Source organism: Opisthorchis viverrini (genome assembly GCF_000715545.1).
Source record: "Opisthorchis viverrini unplaced genomic scaffold opera_v5_16, whole genome shotgun sequence".
NCBI lineage: Eukaryota > Metazoa > Platyhelminthes > Trematoda > Opisthorchiida > Opisthorchiidae > Opisthorchis > Opisthorchis viverrini.
The window spans coordinates 1957570-1982381 of NW_008751672.1; the positions used below are offsets into that span (position 1 = coordinate 1957570).

General features: G+C 43.0%; 1 protein-coding gene across 1 annotated transcript; it reads left to right on the plus strand.

Moving 5' to 3' along the window:
* Positions 1-201: 201 nt before the first annotated feature.
* On the plus strand, positions 202-20948 carry T265_01501 (hypothetical protein; the record flags this gene model as incomplete). The annotated part of the gene is made up of 10 exons (XM_009165542.1): positions 202-234; positions 7852-7958; positions 8270-8337; positions 12500-12666; positions 15312-15386; positions 15425-15518; positions 16295-16480; positions 19032-19144; positions 20703-20830; positions 20872-20948. Coding segments are annotated over 10 exons (1017 nt in total).
* Between the last annotated feature and the right edge of the window lie 3864 nt (positions 20949-24812).

Genomic DNA, 24812 nt, shown 5'->3' on the forward strand with positions numbered 1-24812 from the left:
AACCATTCTCGTGGCGGCCCGCTGGACACGCTTAAACCTGACCATCAAGGGGTCGGGTTAAGTCATTTCGTTTGAGACTGTCTACGCGAATATGAATCGGTGAGATGTTAATCCATCAGTGTAGGTGATGTTTCAGGTTCATGCTCTCTTGAACCTCTCGAACCACTGGAACCAACTACGGTATCGATTGTCATGGTGTGGTTCAGCGGCGCGTCATTTCGTTCAAGGCCGAATGTAGGTTGGCACCACAGATTCGTTTGGTCTATAATTGAATATTTATATGCCCAACATTTCTCGTTCAAGTTGTTTAATTAAATAGCTCATTCGGCCGCCAGCTTTCGCAGTCATTTTTGAAACATAGCCACTACAACAACTGAAGGCATTGTTAGGCAGTCAGTTGACTCTCCAAACAACACTGCCTTATCCTATGGGACAGGGTAATCCCGGCACGAAGGGCTTATAATTTTACCACAACCTCGTAAGTAATCTCTTGTTGGTTCGTCCCATACAAGTTTGGCCGACAACACTCGCATCACATGCATGTAGAAACAGTGCAAGTCACTGAGTATTATATCTTAAAAGACGTTACACTTAAGGCAAAGACGGAGTGACACTGTTGATGTTAAGCAAACCCAAATTAAGGCTATATTTGCTATCGAAATCCCACGAAGCGGCTTCGTGGGATTTCGATAGTAAATATAGCCTTAGTTTGGTTTGCGTGCACTTCAACAGTTGCACTCCGTCCTTGCCTTTCACAAACTCCCCATAGGCCGAAAAATGAAAAATCGAAAAGTTGTGGTGATAGTGATATTCGGCACGAAGTATCCCCTGTATCCCAATCAATCTAATAATATAACCCCCGGCTCTGGAGGGGGTCCTGCAGCTCTGAGAAATTACTAGCACATTCGTCCTCGCTAACAATGCCTATGTGGGGTTCTTTTGTTGGGTTATCACTCAAAAGCATATGAATATATTCATATGAACGGCTTGTATACAAGCCGTTCATATGAATATATTCATATGCTTTTGAGTGATAACCCAACAAAAGAACCCCACATAGGCATTGTTAGCGAGGACGAATGCGCTAGTAATTTCTCAGAGCTGCAGGACCCCCTCCAGAGCCGGGGGTTATATTATTAGATTGATTGGGATACAGGGGATACTTCGTGCCGAATATCACTATCACCACAACTTTTCGATTTTTCATTTTTCGGCCTATGGGGAGTTTGTGAAAGGCAAGGACGGAGTGCAACTGTTGAAGTGCACGCAAACCAAACTAAGGCTATATTTACTATCGAAATCCCACGAAGCGGCTTCGTGGGATTTCGATAGTAAATATAGCCTTAGTTTGGTTTGCGTGCACTTCAACAGTTGCACTCCGTCCTTGCCTTTCACAAACTCCCCATAGGCCGAAAAATGAAAAATCGAAAAGTTGTGGTGATAGTGATATTCGGCACGAAGTATCCCCTGTATCCCAATCAATCTAATAATATAACCCCCGGCTCTGGAGGGGGTCCTGCAGCTCTGAGAAATTACTAGCACATTCGTCCTCGCTAACAATGCCTATGTGGGGTTCTTTTGTTGGGTTATCACTCAAAAGCATATGAATATATTCATATGAACGGCTTGTATACAAGCCGTTCACCACACTGTGAACCCCGAAGTTGAAACATATCATAATTCTCTTGAAAGGCCATTATTAAGCGCGTATGCACTCTGGAAGAACTACAATAGATCTCCTGCACAAGCCATATAGTCTACCTTCCATCTTGCTAAGCCAGCTGAAAACCGAGGTCCTAAAAGCCTCCTCATAGCAAAGTTGTTAAAGTTGCATTTAAGCCAGAAACAGCTTTACGTGACTGGTGAAGTTCCGAAGTGCCTGTTTGGTGCTGTAAAGAGAAAATCAGCGTCGGAGTACGCCGTAAGACGCCAAAAACAAAAAAGAACATTGAGAATAATGGCACCTGCTCCCCAGTATTGCTTCTGTGGTCAATGGATGTACACATTGTTTGACTGTATCCGTCGGTCTCTACAAGATGCTGGAAAAACACAGCAAAAGTCCTAAAATTGTTCCAATATTGTAAACCACACACCGATCCCAAGGGGCGAGACTCCCGCTCTTGCGCAGTGGGATCAACCAACTGAAGACTCTAGTGCCCGTTGCAGAATATCACTTCTGCTCTATATGGCATTGGCACTGGAATCAGTCATCTTCGGTGAACCCCTTAGCAACCCTTGATGCTGCAGTAGTGAAAGGTATGGGTGACACAATTGATAGGCGTAATGTGTGCACTAAGTTGTCTTGCGTAATTAAACATTGGCGTAAGGCGTTCATCCACAGAGGGCTGGGCAAGAGTACGGACTTCTAATAAAACTGGAGTGTTCTTGTTAGGACGAACTCTTGAACGGGCAAAACGGAGGATGCTGTCTCCAGGCAAAGAGTGACACATGACTGCAACGCATTGTCTGAAAGATCTTGGTGTCAAGTCATCCAGTGCTTATTGCATACCCTTATTCAACACTCCAGAATCCACACGATTTGGTCCGATATCACGAGTGAACTACGGCTGTCAGTATCCGCCAGGTTGCATTTTTAGCTCTTACGGAAGACCTGAAGCTTATTTCCGTTGATTTTTGCTACGGCCCTTGAAAACTACAATCAAGAGTCAGAGTAAAACAACCGTTTTGAATAAAGAACGCTCCCACCGGTGGGCCGACCACTTTGAATAGCGATTCCCGTGGACACCAGCTGCCACTCATCTGGAGCCTACATATGGAGTAGAATCCTGGACGGCAAACCCGGAACTTGCTATTTCCTCGGAGGTTAATGACTGCCTACGGTTTCTCAAATGCCACCGAGCTCTTGATGCAGATTGACTCCCATCCGTACTGTTTGAAGATTTGAGTAAAGTTTCCTGCCAGCGCTTATCTGATCTGTTTGTCTGCATTTGAGAAAACAAGACTGTAAGACGATAAGGGAGGATCGACTATAGTGCCTACTCTCAGAAAAGTGAGTGCGGCAATCACGAGAGGAGCCACTTGATTCAAGTCATGACGAGACTGTTAGAACCAACTGTCCTTCGTCGTCTTACGGTGGCTCGCATAGACACTGGCTTGAGCGACGCAAGGGAGATTCCCACCTGGTACAGCTGTAATGACCGAAACTTCACATTTCATTGGGTGCTAGAACAACGCCACATACACAGAATACTCACATTTTTAATATCCCTGGATTTCCAGGACCCATAAGCTTGGTTGACTGGCCTGTTCCACCTCACACGGTTGCCCAGAAAGTAATGTCCCAGACGCTTATGGACATAAGTTATCTGTATTCTCGGGCTTGTGTGAGAGTATACAGAGAGCTCTCCAGAACTTTTCGTACACAAAGGGATATCCGTCATGTGGGCCCACTCTGTTCATTTCAATTTGAATTCTTGACTGAGATTTCTTGGACGGAGGCAGGAAGTCCTCAAAAGACTGATGTTGAAATGGCTGCTGACTAGAATCCTGTCGATCTGGAAAATGCAGCCAATATCGTTCTCAGAATGGCGGGGGCAGAGAGTTGGCCAATCTTTGACAGAGGAAAGGGTTATGAAAGATATCATGATTAGTCTAAGTGATGTCGGTGGGACTCGCCTTCCAGGATGGGGGCCGTGTGATCCCAACTGCGCCTGGCTGGTGACGCTTGAAGATTTTATTTCCAATCGATGTCAGTGGTGTTCACGCTGTGAGTTTCTATATCTGTTGCGTGGATGAGTGTTTTGAACTGTGGGCACCTCGGAATATTGCGGACTAGCACCAAGTCCCTTCCTCTTCCACTTTTGTTCTTTTCTTCTCCACAAGTATTCCTAATAAATTATCGTTATATGATAGCAATGCATTAGTGCCGGATGCTGACGCTATCGATGATACTGGTGATGGTTGGTGCAAAATTACGCGAAATTACTGTGTTTGGCCCTTAGACTACAGTAAAGAGCCAGTATTTTCCTCTGGTCTTATTGATAGTGAAGATTAGTAGATTTGTTTACAAAAAGTTCAGATGGTACGAAATAGTGGTTCTTTCAAGCAGCTGAAGAGTCATGTCTTGATGCAGTCGTTTGGCATGAAGCGTTGGCATGCACACAAGCTTTTACTTAACACTTGATAGTCCGCTGGGCTAATTTATTTTCGGGACCAGCCGGTACGTTGCCCTGGGACACAAAGAGTGCTACGGGCAAGACTTCCAGCATTGTGCAAAGATGCGATTTCCTTCGAGCAAGAATTCACAACAGACGAGGAAGCAGCTGGAAGATTATTATAAGGATCGAGCAAAACGGTATGCTTAACTTCGGGATCGGCCAGCTGCTCTGTGACTGAGCTGTTTGCCCACTCGGTATGTGGAACTGGTAAAGAAAAGAAAGAAGCCAATCTGGACGAGCACATCGTTCGACCTTAGACATATGCCTCAAAACGAACTATCGTTGGTAATTAATCTGTAATTTAATGACATATGGCTGCCATTTTGTGCGGCACATCGCGTGCCAGGACGACTTTGATTATTTTGGAACCTGGCATTGCATAATAGAAGGCTGTGTCCAGCAAATGGCTGACGCAGTCACTCGCCGAAGTCCGTACATACCGAGCCAAATCCGAGCCGACTACCGAATCGAGTATCATATGCACTAATTTTGCTAACTTACGGACTTAGATCTCTGGAAGCCGCCGCAATATTTAAGCTTCCGGCCCTTCATAGCAGGGCATTTATTGCATTACAAAACTTGTTTTTGATGCTTTCTGAGCTACAGTCTGTTGCAGCGTGATTAGATATGACAGACGGGCGGTTGTCAACTTCCAGATTGTGTGACTGCTTCATAAGCGCTGCCAGATTAACCACGTAAAGGTGACCATCAGTGGCTATCCAGTCGAGTGAGAGTCCTTCTGATCAGCGAATTAAGATGATTTTGATTCCTGTACATTTCGTCGCTGCAGTCTCTGAAACACCAGAATTGCACATTCGGAAGCGAGTGGAAAGTGACTGGAAAGTTAGCTAAATCAAAATATTTGCGTTTTGAATCCTTGTTTCTGATATACAGCAAACTTCACTGCCAATGAGTCAAAAATGAGAACAAGAGCAGTTTGCTTTTCTTCTCGCTTCATATTGCAAACATTAAAATCAACCCGATAGGCCGAGCTTCGAGGTCTGGAGTTTGATTTCGAGATGCCTTGAAATGATGCACAGATGGTGCATCCAAGACCGAAGCAAGACAAACCTGCTTGCCATTTCCAACAGGTGGGCTTACAAATACAGAGTGGGACTGGGCGATGGGGAAGAAAAAATGCGTGAAATTGTGAGCGGCTGGCTTGTCAACAAAGAAACACCTCTTGCAAAAACCAGCTGACCTTTCTCACTGTTACTGATTTATTGTCCTTAGTGGAATTGGGCAGTGCTTCAGAGGCATCAGCGGGCAAGCACGGAGAGTCTTTAAACGTATTCAACACACAACTGCCGCGTCTGTAATTTGTAAACCAGGAAAAACCAGACTGCAGCCTTTTACACCGAACATCTGACAAGCAATCTGAGTCGAGTCAAGGGCTTCACTGATCCTCAAACGAATACACACTAGGCAGTTCGATATGCGCATTATCATCTATGCAGCCAGCAACGAAGTCCAAATAACTTGCCTACCTTCTGTACACAGCAGATCGCTTTCACAAGTCCAAAGAATATCTACCGAAATGGCATCTGGAATATCATGATTATTCCAAGAGAAAAAAATCCGAGTGGCCAACCTCACTGCTTGAGAATCTGAAGGCAGAAAAGCTTATTTGAAGTTTCATCTACGTTTTAAAATAAAATAGACACTTTGATTTAAAGTGGGCGTTCTCCCCTGTATATTTTACGCCAATCCGATATAAGCGCAGCAAACACATGACTCGCCTCTTCACTGCAAAACCCCCGGTTGGCGACAAGGAAGTATGACTATTTTTCACCAGATACTCGTTGCAACTGTTTAGCTCAGTTTTGGATAAGCAAATCTTTGGGTAAAACGAAACAGTATCAGAGGAAAGGTGTAAAAACCCCGGACTCTGAGAAAAACGAGCAAGGGAGTCTGACTCTCTGCTTTTTCTCCTAAACCCAGTTTCATAAGAAATCGTGGAATCTAATGCAATCAGTTTGATTCAGCGATACTAAAAATCTTCGACACTTGGATCGGCCGCCCGTCTTTGCTTGCACTCAGCAGCAGGTTTGTTGCGATGCAACATGTGAGATACATGGAAACGTATCCGTCCATCGCAAACGACGGGTATGCAGAATTATGTATCCACACGTACCACTCCAGGGGAGCGACAGAGATTCCAGAAGGCCAAGCAGCGCTGTAGTGCTGCAGGTCATCAGTAGATATGAAAGATTAACGAGTAAATCGGCGAGAGGGAAATGCGTTGTCCTTCTGTTCCCTCGTCAATAAAACCATCTGCATACCAGTGATTATTTCAATTTTTCAGAATTATAACTACTGAGACTCGATGGTGGCTGGAACCACCAGCCATAAGTTGGAATATATCGCTAGTTTCAGTGTATCCATCAAAGCTGCTGCACTAGTACCTGTTGGTGAACAGTTTCAAAGATTCACAACATTTGTGGATAGAATCAATCAGGGACTATGGCGTAGACACATCACCAGTTTACACATATTTGTGTCGTCCTCGCTGCAAGGTAACCGAAGCCATGGATCGCACCACTAGGAAATTTCAGGGGTTCCACGTATGTGTCCAGGGTGCTACTGACAGAATTTGTGTGCACATACATAGTCGTCTTAAGTAGGCTGTGGTTGGCAAATAATGCGCCATAAGAACAAATAAGTTTGGATTTGATGAGCACTTTATCTCTACAGATATCATCGAACTAAATGCATAGACATATTGGTATGCGTCATATGCCACATACATGTGATATACTGCAAAATATATTGTACCATATTGTACTGTATGTGAAGGTAATGTGCTGCTTGTGTTCGTACAATTAAACACATTGGTCATCCGAGCGATATGGAAAAATTTGATCTAATTATTCACCCAATTTCATACACACCATTTGATAGGCCACAGAATTCCAGGTTAACCGGTCTGCTCATTCCATGTGTTCACCTATGCATAACAGTCTACTCAGCACTGATGGATTAGTAAAACCATTCCTCTTTCATTACTCCCGTACTGTTTAGTGGATAGAAAGTGGCAAAATATGCCTCTTCCTACTCATTCAGTTAATCTTTCTAATGGGAAGTCCCACTCCTAGGACGTTTGAGAGTTTTATCTCCGAAATAACTGTTTTCAACACACGTTCCGCACAGGCAAAAGTGGTTTTTGAATACAGATGGCCGTGCTGAATGGCTGGGGGCTGTGAAAAAGGTTTCTAAGGCTATTTCGAAGGGAATGAAACGATTTAGCCAAGTATAACTTCAAGCGTTCATTATTAACCTGAGGATTCTCATACTGTACCGAGGTAGTGAAGGCCACTATACATTTGACCTCAAACAGTTTACTTGCAGGCTGCATTACCAACAGTAGTAACCATCTATGTTTCACTCATCCCGATGTAATGCTGATCAGACTAACACCAGGCTACTTATATTGACGCGACCTACTAATAAGTATAATTGGTTCATAGTGAATTTTTTCATTTTTGGAAACAAGACCTTGAAGTGATATGTGCACCTGATAGCTTAGTCGGGTGAATGAACAAGTAGTAGTTGCCTTGAGCATATGTGGGTTGCGAATTATGGAGTGGGGAGTATAATATGCTCACCGAAGACCGAATAAAAAACTTCGGTGCACTATATTTTTTTCTTTGAACTCCTATTTGTTTTTCTCAAGGCCTGTGGATAAACCCTACGACGAAACAATAGACGTACCAGATTCTGAAGACATTGTTACACCAAGATCGAGGAGGTCACCCCAGGGGACAATGGACGAATATGAAGGTAAGCTTCCGGACACTCACCTATAGCACAAAATTTGTGTCACACATGTTGTGCCTGAACTTTCGGATTTCATTTATCATTCATTCATCATACAATTTAAAGTGTGGTCAGCTCTAATGTGAGGGCTCTCACCCAGTAGTAAAGCTGCTTCTAGTCTGTTGCCTGACCAGCCCAAGTTCATCACTGTGCGACTTTGATTGTACTATTGGTAAATTTCCTAACTTAAGGTGACTGGTAAATGCCAATGGTTTAGTGTGAAGACAAATTTAAGTTGATGCAGAGGAATCTGCTTCTTTCCTATCGCTTTTCAGATCGTGAAACCAAACCGAAGAAACGAGCAGTTCAGGGTGGCGAGGGTCAATTTACGGTCACACCTCCGGCAAGTGTTTTGGAATTTCCTTCCTTTCTGTTGTTGTGTTACATTACAAGGTGGCTTGGCTGCTGAAATTACTAGTCAGATTGACGGAGGGTAGTGTTCGTAATACTTCAAATACCTTGCTCTGATAGAAGATTTTTGGCCTTTGTCCAAAGAATATTGATTTTAGTGACATCTTCCTGAATGACTTCGTGTTCGCGACAAATCTAAGAATTCGAAGACCGTTAACTTGAAGGTCCCTCTTGGACCTCGTTGATAGAATGTTTCTTTTCACAAAATTTCACATTGCCGCGGGGTTTAGGTGAGCGAAGACGACCACGGCTCCTATTTAGGAGTCATACTGCCAGCGATGCCGGTCACTGACCACAAGATGAAACTGGAGGTAAACTAACAGTACTCTCAAATCAACCTTACTTCTTAACCGAGTAGGCAAATAATGATTATGCGACCTGCGCTGCGTCTTCTCCGCTCGTAAAACTAGTGGAAATTAGTTCGACAGACCTAAGGGCAAAAGCTCTTCATCACCTGTTTTGAAAAAATCTAATCTTACTGTTACGCCCCTAGTGTAAGCACATAACAGCGAGCGCAATCGGTTTCAATAAACTGGTCTTCATGGAAGACGCCTTGTAAGCGACAAGTGGGCGTGCTCCCACGCCAGTCAACTGTACTCCAATGGCTCCTTTGTGGATTTCAATCTTGGTAGTTCTTCTGACATGATCGAGGCCAAAGAATGATTGTTTGATGTACACTGCTGCTCTTATGGGTCAAGCTCCGTAAGAGTTGTTCATAGGCTCACATATTCAAGTGACCTCCGCCTGATTTGTCCGAACTTTTCAGTTGTCACACCACTAAATGGTTTGTTTCACGTTTGGTCATATGATCGAGTGCATGGGTTTAGGATTAGAGCCAGTAAGCCAGTCTGAACATAAATTAGACATAGGTTAGCCTATCTTGAAAAAGCCGAAAGAGTTACAATTCTTTTGAGTTCCTATCATGACATGAAATGTTCTGTTTTCCAACGGTCCATTATGGGTGATTCTAGACAAAGTCGCAAAATCTATAGTCGGATTTTGCGAAATATTTTCTTCTACTTCAAGACATTAGTGAGCTTTGCAAAACAAGACATTTAAGATGTTCAAATTATTCAAGACATTGAAGATGGAGAGCACGCGCATCGTGGCTATTGGGACTACCAAAGAACTGTAGTTTGTAAGTTAATATCAGCCATATTTAAACTCAGCTGAATACCGCACAATTTTTGTATACGTATCTCGCGAAGTTTCATTAATGTGTCAAAGCTAACCGAACCACCTGAAGTAGGCGTAATGCGGACGGGAGGTGCTTGGATGTCCTTATCGTTCCTTGACGTGAAAACGCTTTATTGGTGGATAGAACAGTCGGTTAATGAGTATTCGGGTTTGGCGTAGGGACGGGCGGTAGTGGCTGCATGCAGTGATTCATGAAGAGGCAAAATTTTGTTGTCGTTCCTTGGTGGTGTAAATACATGCGGATTGGTCTATCTCTAGGGCTGGGTAGAGAGTTGAGGCTGCCCTGTTGTGAATTAGTTCAGTAATTCAGTAATTCGAAGGCACCAAGCACACCGTACTTTAAATAGTCTGAAGTGTGGGTGGGAAAAACTCAGCATAATGACTCATTGCACGCCTGGTCACGTGAGTGAGCAACCCTGTGTTATTTTCGTTCCAGCTTCTCACTGTAAGTTTTACCACGGTTTTCAAAGACACGATCGCGCGTTTGTTTGTGGTTCTTATTTTTTAGGCTTTGGGATTTGAATTCAAACGTTCCAACTTTGAAACTTTTGGGTTTCCCATTTTATTTTTACTAATTTTTAATAGTTCTGATTGCTTGGTTGTTCTGATCGTTCTGTTTGATTGCGCCAATGAGAATACAATCCTCTCTACAATTACCTTTGACAGTGGTGGTTATAGACCCAGTGATATGCAGCTTAAATACTGCGTAGTCTACTTACTATATCGTCAGTGATACGTATGATCGAATTTCATTGAAACCTCAAATATTGTTGAACCGGAAAGACAAGTGAGTATGAGCAATTTTGTAAAACATGCCTGGTAAACTCAGGATTTCACAACGCGGATTCAGCGAAAAGCGACGTGCAAAACGATAATGCGCGTTGTCCGATTCGTACAATGACTTTTCTTTTGGTAATTCGAGTGTCATACTTAACAGTCATGCGTGTAGACTTGTAAAATATTCATACAAGGGGGCCGGTTGTGGTACGTTTAATCCAAGCTCAAGGACCTTCAAAGGAGCAACGCGACCTAATGATGGAGAACGTGCAAACATGATACTTATAGCAAACTTGCAGAGGACTGGGCGCAGATCGTAGTCAGAGTACAAGCAGTCTAACATCCCAACACAAGGGGTTACAGTAAACATGAACACTCCGCTGTTAAAGTGGGTTATCTCACACAAGGCGAACTTCATTTGTGCTCTAATTTGTTTTTTGAGAGGCTTTTCTTCACCAGCGACAGATTTTTTTCGGTCCACTGGAAAACATCAACTCCTCAATGTAAAGCAGTCACTCACATACCATGTGGTTTCCACCCTATCCATCAAGCCATCTGATAATCTGATTAGTGTTTACAAAACTGGCTAATTTTCAGCTCACAAAGAGTAAGAGGCACTGAACGTTGAAGGGATGTACGTGATGCCTTACACGCTCGACACTTAGCATCGTGATTCACTACGAAGTTTTCGCGTTTTTAAGGGGCTGAATCTTGAAGAAACCGTTGCGTGAGAATAATCATAGTAATTATTTGGAGAACCTAGTGGTATAGTGAACAAAGAATGTATGGGAGCTACGCCTTGAGGGACACACTACAACTCACAACTATACCGTTTACTCGAGTAAGGTTGAGTAAGGTTGTCGGCATCCACCATCACCGATGATTTCAGAGATCCGATATTTTCTGATTGGCCACCAAATGCTGGCACAGATGTCAGGTAAAAGAAACGGCTTTAGGGGATTATTCTGTGATGCTCCAAACCAGATTCCACTGCTGGGGCGAACTCAGATAAGTAGATGTGGAAATAGAGAAATTCCCAAAACAGAGACATCATCCAAAGGATAAATCTCAAACCATGGTTTTCCTCATCCACGACCTTCAGACAGACTATTATTGCAGGACGAACCAAATACCATTCTTTGATTATTGTAACATTAGAAATGGATCTATATAGTCTTTTCATGAGGGGCCATTACTCACAAGGTTACTGAAAGGTGTTCGAAAGCCCGCGACCCATTTCACCCCTCTTAGAGCTCATCATGTTGGCATAGTCTCCGAGTTTTCGTCAGCCGTATGCTCTTATTATATGTAGTCTACTCGTGTGAAACCCCGGTGTAGCCTTGTTGATAATATCACTACGATGAGTTTTTAAGTAACACTAGCCGAACAGGGGTTATTTACTTTCAATAACTTGATTCAAATGAATGCTGGATGTTCACCGGAATGAGTGTTATAACGGATTATTATCGAACATTTACATGAGGCAAGACTGAGTGATGGAGGCCGAGAATTCAACTTGTGGTGCATCAGCGCTGATTGCAATACTTAGTGCCACGTTGTCGATGGAAGTAGCGTTGTAAACACACAGTGCCTTCCGAAATAATTGAAGTGGAGAGGCACGATTGGAGCACAGAGCTTGATATTCAGTAACGCTTTCTTCAGAATAACATTCGTGCCACCCTTTAGCACTGGCACATCTACGTAAATTTAATACTGAACATTAAGTAACTTTGTATGAGCCGTCCACATGAAGTTGCTACAGGACATTTATGTCATACAGATGTCCAAAAAGTATAATCCAGTCAGTCCAGAGCTCTTGTACTGTTAGGTCAACCTTAAAAGGTGCCAGCAATTCGTAGTAAAACTGGTTTATGGCGATGAGGATTTGTGCAAACCAGCAAATTGTAATAAACTGTTAGTCTGACCTTATCCTGCAGAAATATCCGCAAAGTAGTTTCAGTCTCAAACCATTTTTTTAAAACTTCACAATGGCAAAGCTGGCCATTTACCACATTTATCCCCACCTATCAGCTATGTAGTGCGTCCATAGTGAAATTCTAATCAGCTTCCGGATTGATCCACACTTTATTTCGACACTTCTTTTTACAATTATAAAACAGGCCGGACCCTCGCTTTTGTCAGGTATGAAATCCAGTCGACTGACTGGTGCAAACGAAGGTGAACGCGGTGGAGGGTTATCTGAAAGCGCAACTTCAGACGATGATGAGGATGATGATGACGATGATGACGACGATGACGAAGACAATACACCTGAAGTGATAGAAGGGTAAGTGGTTCGAAATTGTTCACGTATTTTGCAATGGCGTAGAAGGACACTATACTGGTATCAATAACGAACAGCCAGTACACTTCACAGGCGCCCTGTGAATGATGAGGGATGACCCCTGTCTATCCTGTTAATCATACTTTCAAATGTTCTCTTATGTTGAGAACCTGAAGCTTTTCTTTTGTTGGTCACACTCACATGTAGAATGCCCGTCGAACGAAATTTCTGGGTTTTCTGCTATTTTCCTAGGTGATCTATGCCTAAAATCAACATCTTAGGTTTTTGTTATATCTCCGGATTTTACCGGAGAACTGTTTTTCCTGATCGATTCACACCAGCTGTTTACAAGTAGATGAATGATATCTCTGGGTTTAGTCCAATTCATAATCCTTTTGGCAAGATACCTTGAAAGGGTTTACAAATGACTGGTTTGGACGAAGCCTGGTCTGGTCAGATCTCCTCAGGTGTGTCTGGTCCCAGAAGAATAATTACTGCATAATTCCACTTAGACAGTGAATGCGCAAATGTTTAGTTAATGTATGACTTGTATGTTGGATGTTCCACTTCGAAAACGACACGCAACTTCAGGACCGGATGAAACAGTGTTCCTTTGTCAAGCTCCTTTCTTTGAAACACACGCTTTGAATGGTGGTTTTGTGTAAGTTTGTTGTACAACTGCGTTGGTGTGAGGGAAGCTTGGTAAGGAGTTTATTACCGATGAACCGGAAGTAGAACCAGATGTCGTTACTGTGGGGAACGCCGGACAAAGCTGAGCGCCTTTGTCATCTGTTAGCTTGTCAAATCAACTTGACAATACATGTATGCATTTCCTGTGAAGAAAAACAATATCCAGGGGGCAACGACAGAAAAATGCAGAAACCTTCCAGAGTAGAGTATGATATTCGCAACGGAGTGCGCTTTTCTTTCAACTCATCGATATTCCCTATGTGATTTTCTCCGTCGCTGAGCATGGAAAACGCCAGACAACATTCTGAGCCACTAGTTTACCCTAATTCAAAGGTGATGATCTCCAGAACTAGACGCCGTGCCATAAAACCTGAAAAAAGCTTTCGAAACTTTCTAAAGTAATTTGGTACAGCGTTTACTGGAATGACGTCTCAAGGATGTAATTCATCTATTACGGTTCAGTTTGGGTTTCTGACCACGAACTGTGCGTGTGACGTATGATGTTCCACCAAGAAAATTATCTTGGTCATACGCTGACGCACTTCTGTGCGTGTATGGGCATTCTTTTGTCAGCTACACTTAAAGGATTGCTCCCGTCTTCCCTAGGAAATATCTACTCTAGAGTACGTAGATGTATTCAGTTATTCGTATAATTGGCAATAATCGCGTCCAAATCAGCGCATTTCAAATGATCTCTGGTCACCGTCACTTTACCTGATCAGCCAAATACGTAAATTTCAATATTGGATGAGATATGCGCGAAAGATACTCTTCAGTCTGGGTGATTAAGCATTTCGTTCTTAGTTCGGGAACACACCTTTCGAGGGAAGTACTGTGTGTTCCTATTTTAAACCAATAATTACCCAATCGTTTCTTGTTAGTATTAGTTATGCTACATTAATCTTGTTCAAAATCAGGGTCGTGTCTTGTACCTAGAATATAATTAATGGAAGCTTACAAATTAGGTTTAAACGAAATCGGTTCATTATGGCGATGTCTGGCGTTGCACATTCTTAAATTAATGGAACACAAGTGGGAACATGGAATATGTCACGTGAATGAGCGATTTCACTCAGAGGACCTTCTTGAACTGAGCTAGAACTGTTCGAATCCTCTGTAGCTAGACCTTGTCTCACTATAAAGAGGTACAAATTAACTGTCTAGGAACAAGATTGTAGTAGCGAGCAGGACCAGCTCTCTGAGAACGTCGGTCGACCAGCGTACGGTGCATGTCACTAATTCAGGGCAAAATATGAAGTGTGCTTGGCTCATCTGTCTTGGACGACCTACTTCCTTCCAAAACCATTTGATTTACTTCAGCAGTACTGATCCAACTTTCCCACTAGACTTGGGCAATACTCCGGGAGCACTTTTGGTCAAAAACTAGATCTTCAATGTCCTCAGCTCCCAGTGGCCAGTCTTCTGACCAATATAGTATCATCATCATCATCATCGACAGAATGACATCATCATCATCATTGACAGAATGATATCAGTGTTCAACACCGATGCTTCAATGCTCTTTGCCATAGGGAGCTGTAACGGCATTTTATCAGTATGCTATTCCTAAGCAATACAACCTTTGCAGAGGGGCTTAGTTTTTTCATTCAAGTATCTCCATCAACCAACATTTCCCTTGACCAACATAATAAAGTCGTTGAAAATTCGCAAGCCAGTTGCATATACAAGAATACTCTATTGTTTTCTTGGTATTCTCCGGGTTAACACAACCACTCTTAACCAAATGAAGAAAAAGTTGCTGGTATTATACTTTGGGCACGCCGAAAAACATGATTTTTCATTATAAAATGTACCATGTAGATTTCAGGGAAGGCCACTAGCATCACAAAGCAAGGTTTACTGGTAAAGGACTATATATTACTCAGCCATGGGAATAATTCTGCTGCAAAATGTACCCACTGTAACATTTTCACACAATTTCATTGCACTCTTTATAGAGCATACAATCCCGCGGACTACGAACATTTGACTGTATCCCCTGAAATCAAGGAAATGTTTGAGTATATTCAACGGTATGCTGTTGCGTTAAACGTAACTAGCCTATTTTCAGATACACTCCGCAAATCATTGACCTTGAAACGCACCTTAAGCCGTTTATTCCAGACTACATCGCAGCCGTTGGGGATATTGACGCATTTCTCAAGGTATGAACGTTTGCTTTGTCGTTTTGGTGGGTCACACATTTAACTACACTTTGATGCTGGTCCGTGAAACCACTCGGTTCAAACAGAAGTATTTGCGTTTGAGGTTTTCAAAATAAAATCTGATGTCTTCTTTCCTTCTGGAACAGTTCCATGTGTACTCGCTTATTCATATGTTAAGCGTGTGTATTGTTTTGGTTTAAGTTCCTTCCCTCCCTCGCATGCGGGTGAAGGTATCCAACACGGGAGCAAAGTTGTCATCCTCACTTGGTATGGTCATTTGTTTATTATGTCTACACAAACTTGAGACCGAGTTTCAGACCTAAATCATTACGGCCAATTGAGGAATTGTGTCAGCACTTATTTAGATAATTAAAAATGTGTTCAGAAGATAAACTGTATTGTGATCATCATTCCGATGGTTGGAACAACAGTTTGATCCGGGGGACGTTTGTATTCCTCGCTAGTATAACTGGACCGGTTCTGATTTTTTTTACTTGAAGTTGCTAGTGTCTAGACGAGGTAAATTTGGTCCTGGCGGTTTACCGTCTTAGGTACTCCGGTGTTGGTCAATACTCCGTTCAATGAGCTAGGCAATTTGAGTGCAAACTTTTGGCAGGCAACTGAGGTGAGTAATGAGTTTACGACGAGCCAAAAATTACCCAGTTCAGCCTAGCGAACAGAAAAAACGACCATCTGTACAACCTGAGCTGCCAACATTCTAATCGACGACTTTGCTGTTACTCTGCACGTTAAAACATGGACTATACGAGAAGCAGTTAAGACGTTTGGCCACCAGTTATAACGCGAAATCCTCTTATATTGACCAGGTTCCGAGGCCGGATGGAAAACCTGACAACCTTGGGCTCCTTGTTTTGGACGAACCCTGTGCCAATCAGTCTGACCCAACTGTCCTCGATTTGCATTTGAGAGCTTTGTCCAAACAGTCGGCATCCAAAGAAATTGTAAGTAAGCAACTTTTGGCTGCTTGCCATAAACTGAGTGGACCAGGCATTCCACTACATTATTTGTGCACCAGTGTTATTAAAATTCCGATTGGTTTGGGGCATTTTGGAGATTTATGAAAGCTATTATTTCGTAAATTGCCCCTCATTACTCCCCGTAATTGCTAAGTGATGTATAAGATATTTTTGTGGTAACTTTGACCATCGTAAAACGTTTTTTGGTGAGTTTTCACGATTATCAGTGTTAGCGTCTTCGGAGAATGCGGTTAGCTGAAACAACTTCAATTATCACCGTGAGTTATGACTTCATTGCTCTTGTGCATAGATCAACACCTATGTCCTAGACTTTGACACGACGTTTCTCGCGTATGCAAGTTGGTGGGGTCGTAAACATGTAATTCGTTCACCTGTAACACCATTTCGGACCTTCTGGTCATCAAATTCGCGCTCTAACCACTGATCCATCTCGCACCCCCTATCATACACTACATCGGTCTTTAGAAGCCTCAGATGAGAGTGAACTGTTTTTCTTTATATTTTTGTCAAACTTCCCTCTCTCTCTGTAGACTGTGTCACCGCTGTAATTCGTTTGCCCATTCTTTTTTTGCTGAATATCATGATAGCGATTCTAAAAAGCACGACATTCTATGATGTCAGTCAACTGTCGCTGTACAGTACAGGTTCTTAATGGTGCGCTCTCTCACCACCGGTGAATTGTCAGGTGAGCATTCTATGGACTCCGACAAGCAATACCAACACTCAATGAAAGTTTTACCAGGTTAGGAATAGGTCGCATTCACGTTAACCTATAGTAAACTGAGGCCAACCAACTCACTTCACGCCTAAGAGACAAGGACCGAGTCTTAGGTTCAGCCAAACATAAAACCCTGGAGTTTTTATAGGTAGAATTTCTTGCGTACATACGTAGGCTGGTCCTCCTCACAGCAAACCCGGTTCGTTCTTAAGATGTTAGGAGTGAAGTAGCGGTGCTGAACACTGATGTCATGCTGTTGATAATGATGAGGAGGAGGAACGAAGCGAAAGTTCAAGAACCGTGCAGTGGAAACACGAGCAACAGACGACATATAGATCTATAGTGACCTTTACAAGAAAAAAGGATGTATTACAGCGACTGGTGTTAATGAAGCCAGGTCTCAACCGTCCGTAAAATCTGCGGATGAGCAGAAAAGAGTGTAGGTAAAACAGTGATAGAAAAAACTTGCCAGATTTTGAAAGTATGTCTCTTTGATGATTAGCTTACGACAGATCTGAGAACAACTTAAACTTAAACTTAAACTTAAACTTTTTCCAATTGATTGTAAACTTCATGGTATTCGGTGCGCGTAAACTGCGATAAGAGGCAGCACTTAATGATTTTTTGAGAGGGCACAAGTTGTCATTCATTCAGGTTTCCGCTACATCAAAGTTTAATCTCGGCATACTTGGGTGGTGTCAAACTGATGGAGACGGTTTGCACCCAAGAACAGGTGGCGTAAACATCCGCTTTGAACAGCCTGGAATAGGCAGCTAGAGAACAGTTAATGACAGCATTGTTGAATTTTTTTTTTGTGTACTAAATGTGAAACCTAAATGTGATGGGATGGTACTCGAAGCATGCTACCCCTAATCGCAACTCGGGCTTACATGTGCATGCTATTTATGTCCAGTGAGATCATATGACACGCTAGATGCGTCCAATTTGGTCCAGAAACATTTCAGGGGACGAAGCCTGCAAAACATGCTTACTTTCGTCATCCAGGGATCTCACAATCTTATGCGTTAAGCAAGCAACTTCTCCAGGCGTGGACATCTCTACCCTGAAAGTAATCTGACGCATCTCACTCGAGACGTCTGAGTATGCATCTAGACACAACACGTCTTAATCCATTACACAGACTTATCAGTTATGGAGAAAGTTGCGGGAATTTAATTGTATATTTTGATCAATTAAACGGTGCTCTCTCTCTCTGAGTTCCTACCCCAGATAAAGAATTTGTGTTGACTCTCTCCTAGTTTGTTGATTTTATGAGGAGATTTGAGGAAGCTCAACCAAAGTTTAGTCCTGTGGGTGGAATCACCCACTGTGGAGGATTCCCTCCGAGTATACCAAGTCAACCCTAATGCTTCGATATCCTAGAAGACACCTGTAGGCTGCTGAGATGTTCACCTTGATGGACATCTCGGTGGTCTGTGATTAACTTTGTGTTCCTTCTTCAAGACAAATGAGGATAGAGAGCTGGGAGACTATATTCACGTTCTGGTCGATTCAGATTGGAAACACCAAGCCCTTTCTAATGGTAATCATCTGATACGTGATCATTTAACACAAAAATGTATGGATGACACGTGTGCCCTACTGAACCAAGGTCCAATAAAATAGCATCTTTCTCAAGAGACCTTTTCCTGTGATGTTCGTTCGTAACCATATATCCCATTCTTCAGGTCACTTTTTAGCAGGATTAAAGAAGGCAGACCATAAGAATGTCTTTTGCTCAGATCTGGTTTTGTGAATTTCTGCGAGCGCACTTAGCAACATGTTTGGATTTTTCAGACCGTAAGGAGTATAGAGAACGCTGAGCAACAGACAAAGGCGATTGATAACTGGATCAAAAGTATTACCAACTTGTATCGGGCCAAACCTCCGCCCACAGTGCACTATGTTCGGTAAGTTCTTTTGTGTGCCGGCCATTCTTCGATAGTACAAGACTTTTGGAAGTCGTCCTATCCTTTTTGTCCCGCGATCATGGCACTTTAAAAGAACCCTCAGTTCCAAGAACGTCGAAAAGTGAAAGACGAGGTCTTAGTTCATATCTCGCGTCGGGATTTCGAGGTACTTAAATCGGTCGTTGCAAACTGATACCAAAGCTTGTGGAAGAGTAGCTGCTGCTGATTCTGTTTTCGGTGGATGCCCTTACATATTATCCATTCACACGTGTTACTGGGTATAATAGAGATCCAGGAAAAAACTCCGTGTTTTTGGTTCGATTGTCAGGTGACTTACTGTGGGCAATATTTTGCACAGACAGGACGTAACCGAAGAAATGTCTGTGTAAAGACAATTCAAGTGAACAGTTGTACTACAGTGAGCTTCTAGATATGCTTCTGTTCAAATTACTTTTCGCGTTGTTTTGTTGACCCTTTGTTTGTATCGAGTGTCTCTGGGATGTGCAACCGCGAATGATGCGGCAACTGGTCTAGGCACGTGGGCTTGAGGTCTACAAATGAACCGATGCCTCGAAGCGTCAAAACCTCAGAAACACATGGTGCTAGCTTTAGCGTACAAAAATCATTAGTAGCTTTCTGGTGTCACCAAACACAAACTCATTTTAGGAGTCAACCAGTATTCTTGACCAAGTGTTCACTGGCCGTGCAGCAAAAGTGAAGGTACTCTGGCAAAGGTAGAGATTTGAAAACTGGCTTGCGCATTAGTGGATTTCTCCTGGAGACCTGTATAAACGCAGAGCGTGATTTAGACAGTTCTTTCGCTGTGTGCATGACTAAACGCGGGCGCGAAATTTGGGGACGTTCAAGGGTAAAACAACTGGAAAACACGGAATTTCCTAGAAAACCCTGACTCGCCAAGTGGGACCAAGTCACCGGAGGATATAGTGAGAACATGTCACATGACAATCGGTGGGCTATTGCCATGTTATAAATGTGATTCTGCCCTTGAGCAGACCCCTGAAATACGAACAACCTGAAAATACACTCATTTGCATACCACTTTGGTCTTCACGGTAGGCACCCGAAACCCAGATGAATCTCTCGTTTACGATTGATGGAAACGCGGGAACTGTGTCCGATGGGAGCCACGAAGGACGAAACTGGTCCCGGCTTTCGAAGAGTTTTAGCGAACTTACGAGTAGTTTCCTCCACGATCAAATTATTTTGAGTACACACAGTGCAGGATGTATAAATGCCAATTCTAGTGTTCTCGGTGCCGGAAGAGAGCATTATGTAGAGTATCACATCCTAAAAGGAGCCAGTTAGACTATCTATATCTTAATAACTAAGCTAGTTACTTTGACGCCCTATCGTATTTATATGAATAGAACGAATGTTGTGGGCCACGTGACCAGCGTATACAGACCACGGTGACAAGATCGTCAGTTGCCATATGGGAAATTGTGTTTGGCTCCAAAATGTGATCTCCTATAAGTGTACCCACTGTTTTCCTATTAAGTGTAAATGCACTTGTAAATGTCTTCATATTGGACCCCAGAAATATGCCGGAAATCTCCACTTTGATGTCTGAATGGCCATCGAAATTTGAAGAGGTTATGAAGAAATTACGACTTCCATCATCGGAGCTTGATTGTAGCCTCAAAGAATACGTTGACATCGTTTGCGGTAAGCTATTTTTCTTCGTTTCCCTTCCTGTTTCGTTACAGGCCCTTGGTTTTCACAGCAAGTTTTGCTGAGTTTGGGCTGTTATGCATCACATTTTCCAAAGACTAATAACTACTGAATGCTGAAATTCAAGAAATTAGTTGCCCCCTATTCAGACCTGATTATGTGGTAGCCGATTTGTCATTTTAGCGCCATTTTCAACCGGACATAAGACGGCCTAACAATATGAAGCTATGAGGTTCGACCATACTGTTTCTCAAGATTGGCACTGATTCACCATAGTCATCATCAACAACATGATATCGATGTTCATCACTGACGCTTCGCTGCTGTACAGCCATATTTTATTTCATAGCTTTGTTATGGACAAAAGAATAAGTGAAGGGGAAGGGACTTGGTACTGGGCTGCCGAAGCCATCCCCGAGTTCCTACACCTCCAGACACTCATTCAGGCAACTTGGAGAGAAACTGATAACAGGATCTCCACTGACATCGAATAACAGCGATATGCTGCAGCGCCTGCAATCATTCAGTAGGCCACGCGAACCACATCCTGTAGCGCCGTTGGCACGCGGACTTTTCTTGACTTCTTTCACAACCCTCTGTCATTTCAAAGGTTGGTCACTGCCTGCGCCATTCTGAACTGGGCCCGGAGAACAGAACTCTTATCGACAAAGGATGGTTCGGTGTGCAGTATACATGGTCTAACCAACGCAGCTAATGGGCTATGGTTGTGAGACAACGGTTGTCGACAACCTGAAGACCTCAGCTTCGGATCAGACTGATTAACCGGCATCAGTTTATCGAAAAGCCCCTGTTTGAAGGAATGCATGGCACTCCAATCTTAGGACTAACAAAGGTGAATTCGCCAGATTGAATTCACGAATGTTACATTCAGTAGCGTTAAATGGATTTCTGAATTACGAGCGTGTTCATTGGGTTAGGCAACGCCATGACCAATACCGTTTGTAAGAAAAGGCACCTTTGTAACGAGGGCGTTGCCAGATGCAAAACATGTCAAAATAAAAACTGGGTTCTGTATTAACTGTCGTAAATGCCGCTATAACAAAAGCTATCTGCACCGAATAACCGGATCATCCCAAAGTGCGTTTTGTTTCGTCGTAGCGAAGCATATTAGATAACGCGACTTAATCCGTGAAGATGTGGAAAGAAGGTTCGGTTGTGAGCCCATTGGCTAAGTATACGCTCAGCTGGACCGCGTGCAATAACGGGACTACCATATAGATAACACAAAACCCCATAGCATTCGAATGTGTATAGACTTTACCGAAGGTCAGTCGTAGCTTACCGTTTGGGCATTCGATTTACGCGCTCAAAATGTTGTCACTGACAAATACGGAACACAGTATATTGGTGTGTGCCTTAACAATGACCCTTATAATAGTCCCAAAACTGAATGAGGAGAACGAAATAAGACCATTCGTCCAGATGCAACACCCTGTGAATGCATCGCTGTCATGCCACCCAAAACAAGCACAGGGGATGAGGTTCTATCAGATTGTCCAAGTCTAGTCAGGACAAACTAAGATACTGAGGTTATGTTCGAACTATGGACCTTCCATTCAGTAAATTCCCGCCTTAACCACTGAGTCATCTTCAGGTCGATGAACGTCGGCAATGGTTGCCTTGAATGACTCGAGTACTTGTACCAATATAAATATGTTAAAATGGGTAAGAAGCACTACATCTGGCCTGAGAGGAATCAGCAACAAAGGCAGTTTTGATTTACGAAATGAGTTAGGAACTTAGACGAGTTCCCACACCGGTAGTTGTAAGAGGATCCCACATTTTTCTCCAATAAACAGACTGGACGCGCATTTGCCTTGTTCAGCAACCTATCATTAGAGGCGACACACATCATGATGAAATCTTATGTGGGGTGACTCAAGTTCAAGTGTATCACTCAATAAATGTTTGTTGTCATGGTGTCTAACGCTTCACTCTGTTTCTTTCTTCCAACTAATCATCTGAAAAACTTGTTTTATCCCAATCAGCTCTCCTGGATATCCCGGTGTACAATAGCCGCATCCACTCCTTACATCTTTTGTTTTCGCTATACTTGGAGTTCAAAAACTCCCAGGTGAGTACGGCGTATTGTTTTTTTTTATCCGTAACTTGTGTATTTCATCATATTAAGGGAAACAAAGAGCTAGAATGAAAAATCAGGATACATTCATCTGTATGTATATATGTCCCTAGCAAAAGCTGCCAACTCTGCGATGATCCTGCAGGCTACATCAGTTTCACCGCATCACAAGGCTAACGGGAAACAGCTAGGCAAGGAAAAGTTAGTCTTCGTTCCGCGAGTAATTGTATGGTGGGTTGGATTGGAGATAAGGCGTCCCACACCGAGGCTGCCAGATTTTATCTATTTATGGGAGAAGCGATACTGCTTTCCATGAGGGAGCGCTGATTAGAAAACGTAGGTTCTACAGACACAGCAGCAGCTGACAAATTGACTCGAAATTCATTTGTAATACCCAGCAACAATCAATCAATCTATCAATGTATCAGCTATAAACCGTTTGCCATAGGCACATTGGTTCCAGCTGCTACAGTTTTGATCACCGTAAAACGGAAAAGTGGAACATATAACCAAGTCTTAGGGGTGAAGACATGTTCGGTTTGTTCGGAAATCGGATAGCTACGCTTTGATGCACGAGCGCCAATGAATGTCCAAAAACATTAACATTCGAACTATTGCGCCTTTCTCCGTACGTTCTCAGGCTAGACCGTCCCTCCTGCTATCAAATGGATTCATCTTCCGAACTATTAGCCATCGCAAAGCTGTTTGAAGTGAAAGTCAGCTGTTGAGTTACAGCTCGGATCATCATACCAGAAGTCAAGTAACAGCGAAAACCATTGAAGACTCGAAAGTCGTGTTAGTTGATAACCAAAACTAAAGGATGAACAGATATCTCACCGAGATGCTGACCAGGAGGAATTTCACCGACAATGACCAACCGTCATCATAGCCATTCGGTCAACGGATTGTCTCGATGCTCCAATCGGTTGACGAGGAGACGTGAAAAGAAAAGATTGAGCCATTCGGATTTGGACCTGTGAACGTAAATGACTGCCAATTACTTGCAGTGTTTCACCATAAAACTTGCCACCGTTAATACATGGTACAATGCTGTTGAGGTGCACATTGCCAGTTAGGTATATCCGAGAAGTGGGCATGAACATCTCTCGGATTTTACGATTGCCCGATACGGACATCTCGTAGCACTTCTCATGGCAAAGCCAATGGGCGGAACTGATTGTCCCTTGGCGTGATGCAAAGTGCAAGGAGCCTTCTCATGGCAAGACAAGTTTGTTTTCTACCATGCTCAAAATCAAGCAGCTGTTGAATCAGTGGACTCTGCCGAAGTTCCGGGAAGCTGTCGCTCACAGCTCGTCTAAATCAGTGACACCCCATGCGTTCGAAGAACAATGAACTAGAGCGAAGGAACATGTCAGTGATTACTTTAGACCCAAAAATGAAAATGGTACAGAATGGGCTTTTTTTATAAGAGCGGAGAGACACAACCGTATGCGAATCGACCATATCATAAGGAAGTTTTCGAATTATCCAGAGGATCTATGGACCAAAAGTTCGATAACTCTCATACCCCTATGAAATACGACCGATCGAACGTCCATCAACTATGCGCACATCTTCGCTGGTTGGAAGGCAACCGTCTAACAACCTACTTAACCTAGTTTATCTGGATTCTTGCACAGCGATGACCGCACTGCTGTTCAGTAGAGAGGAAAGATGACAGAAAACGGACGACTGACTAGGAATCTGTCTACTCACACGATTGAACGGTGATATTCTGGAAGGACATATCTATGAAAAGAAATGTAGATTCTGAAACAGGTGCAGCACGATTGGCCTTTTCTCTGTAGCGTGTCACATGCAAGAAAAATGACAGGAAGAGATCTGACCGCTATGTCACGAAAGTTCTGACTCAGT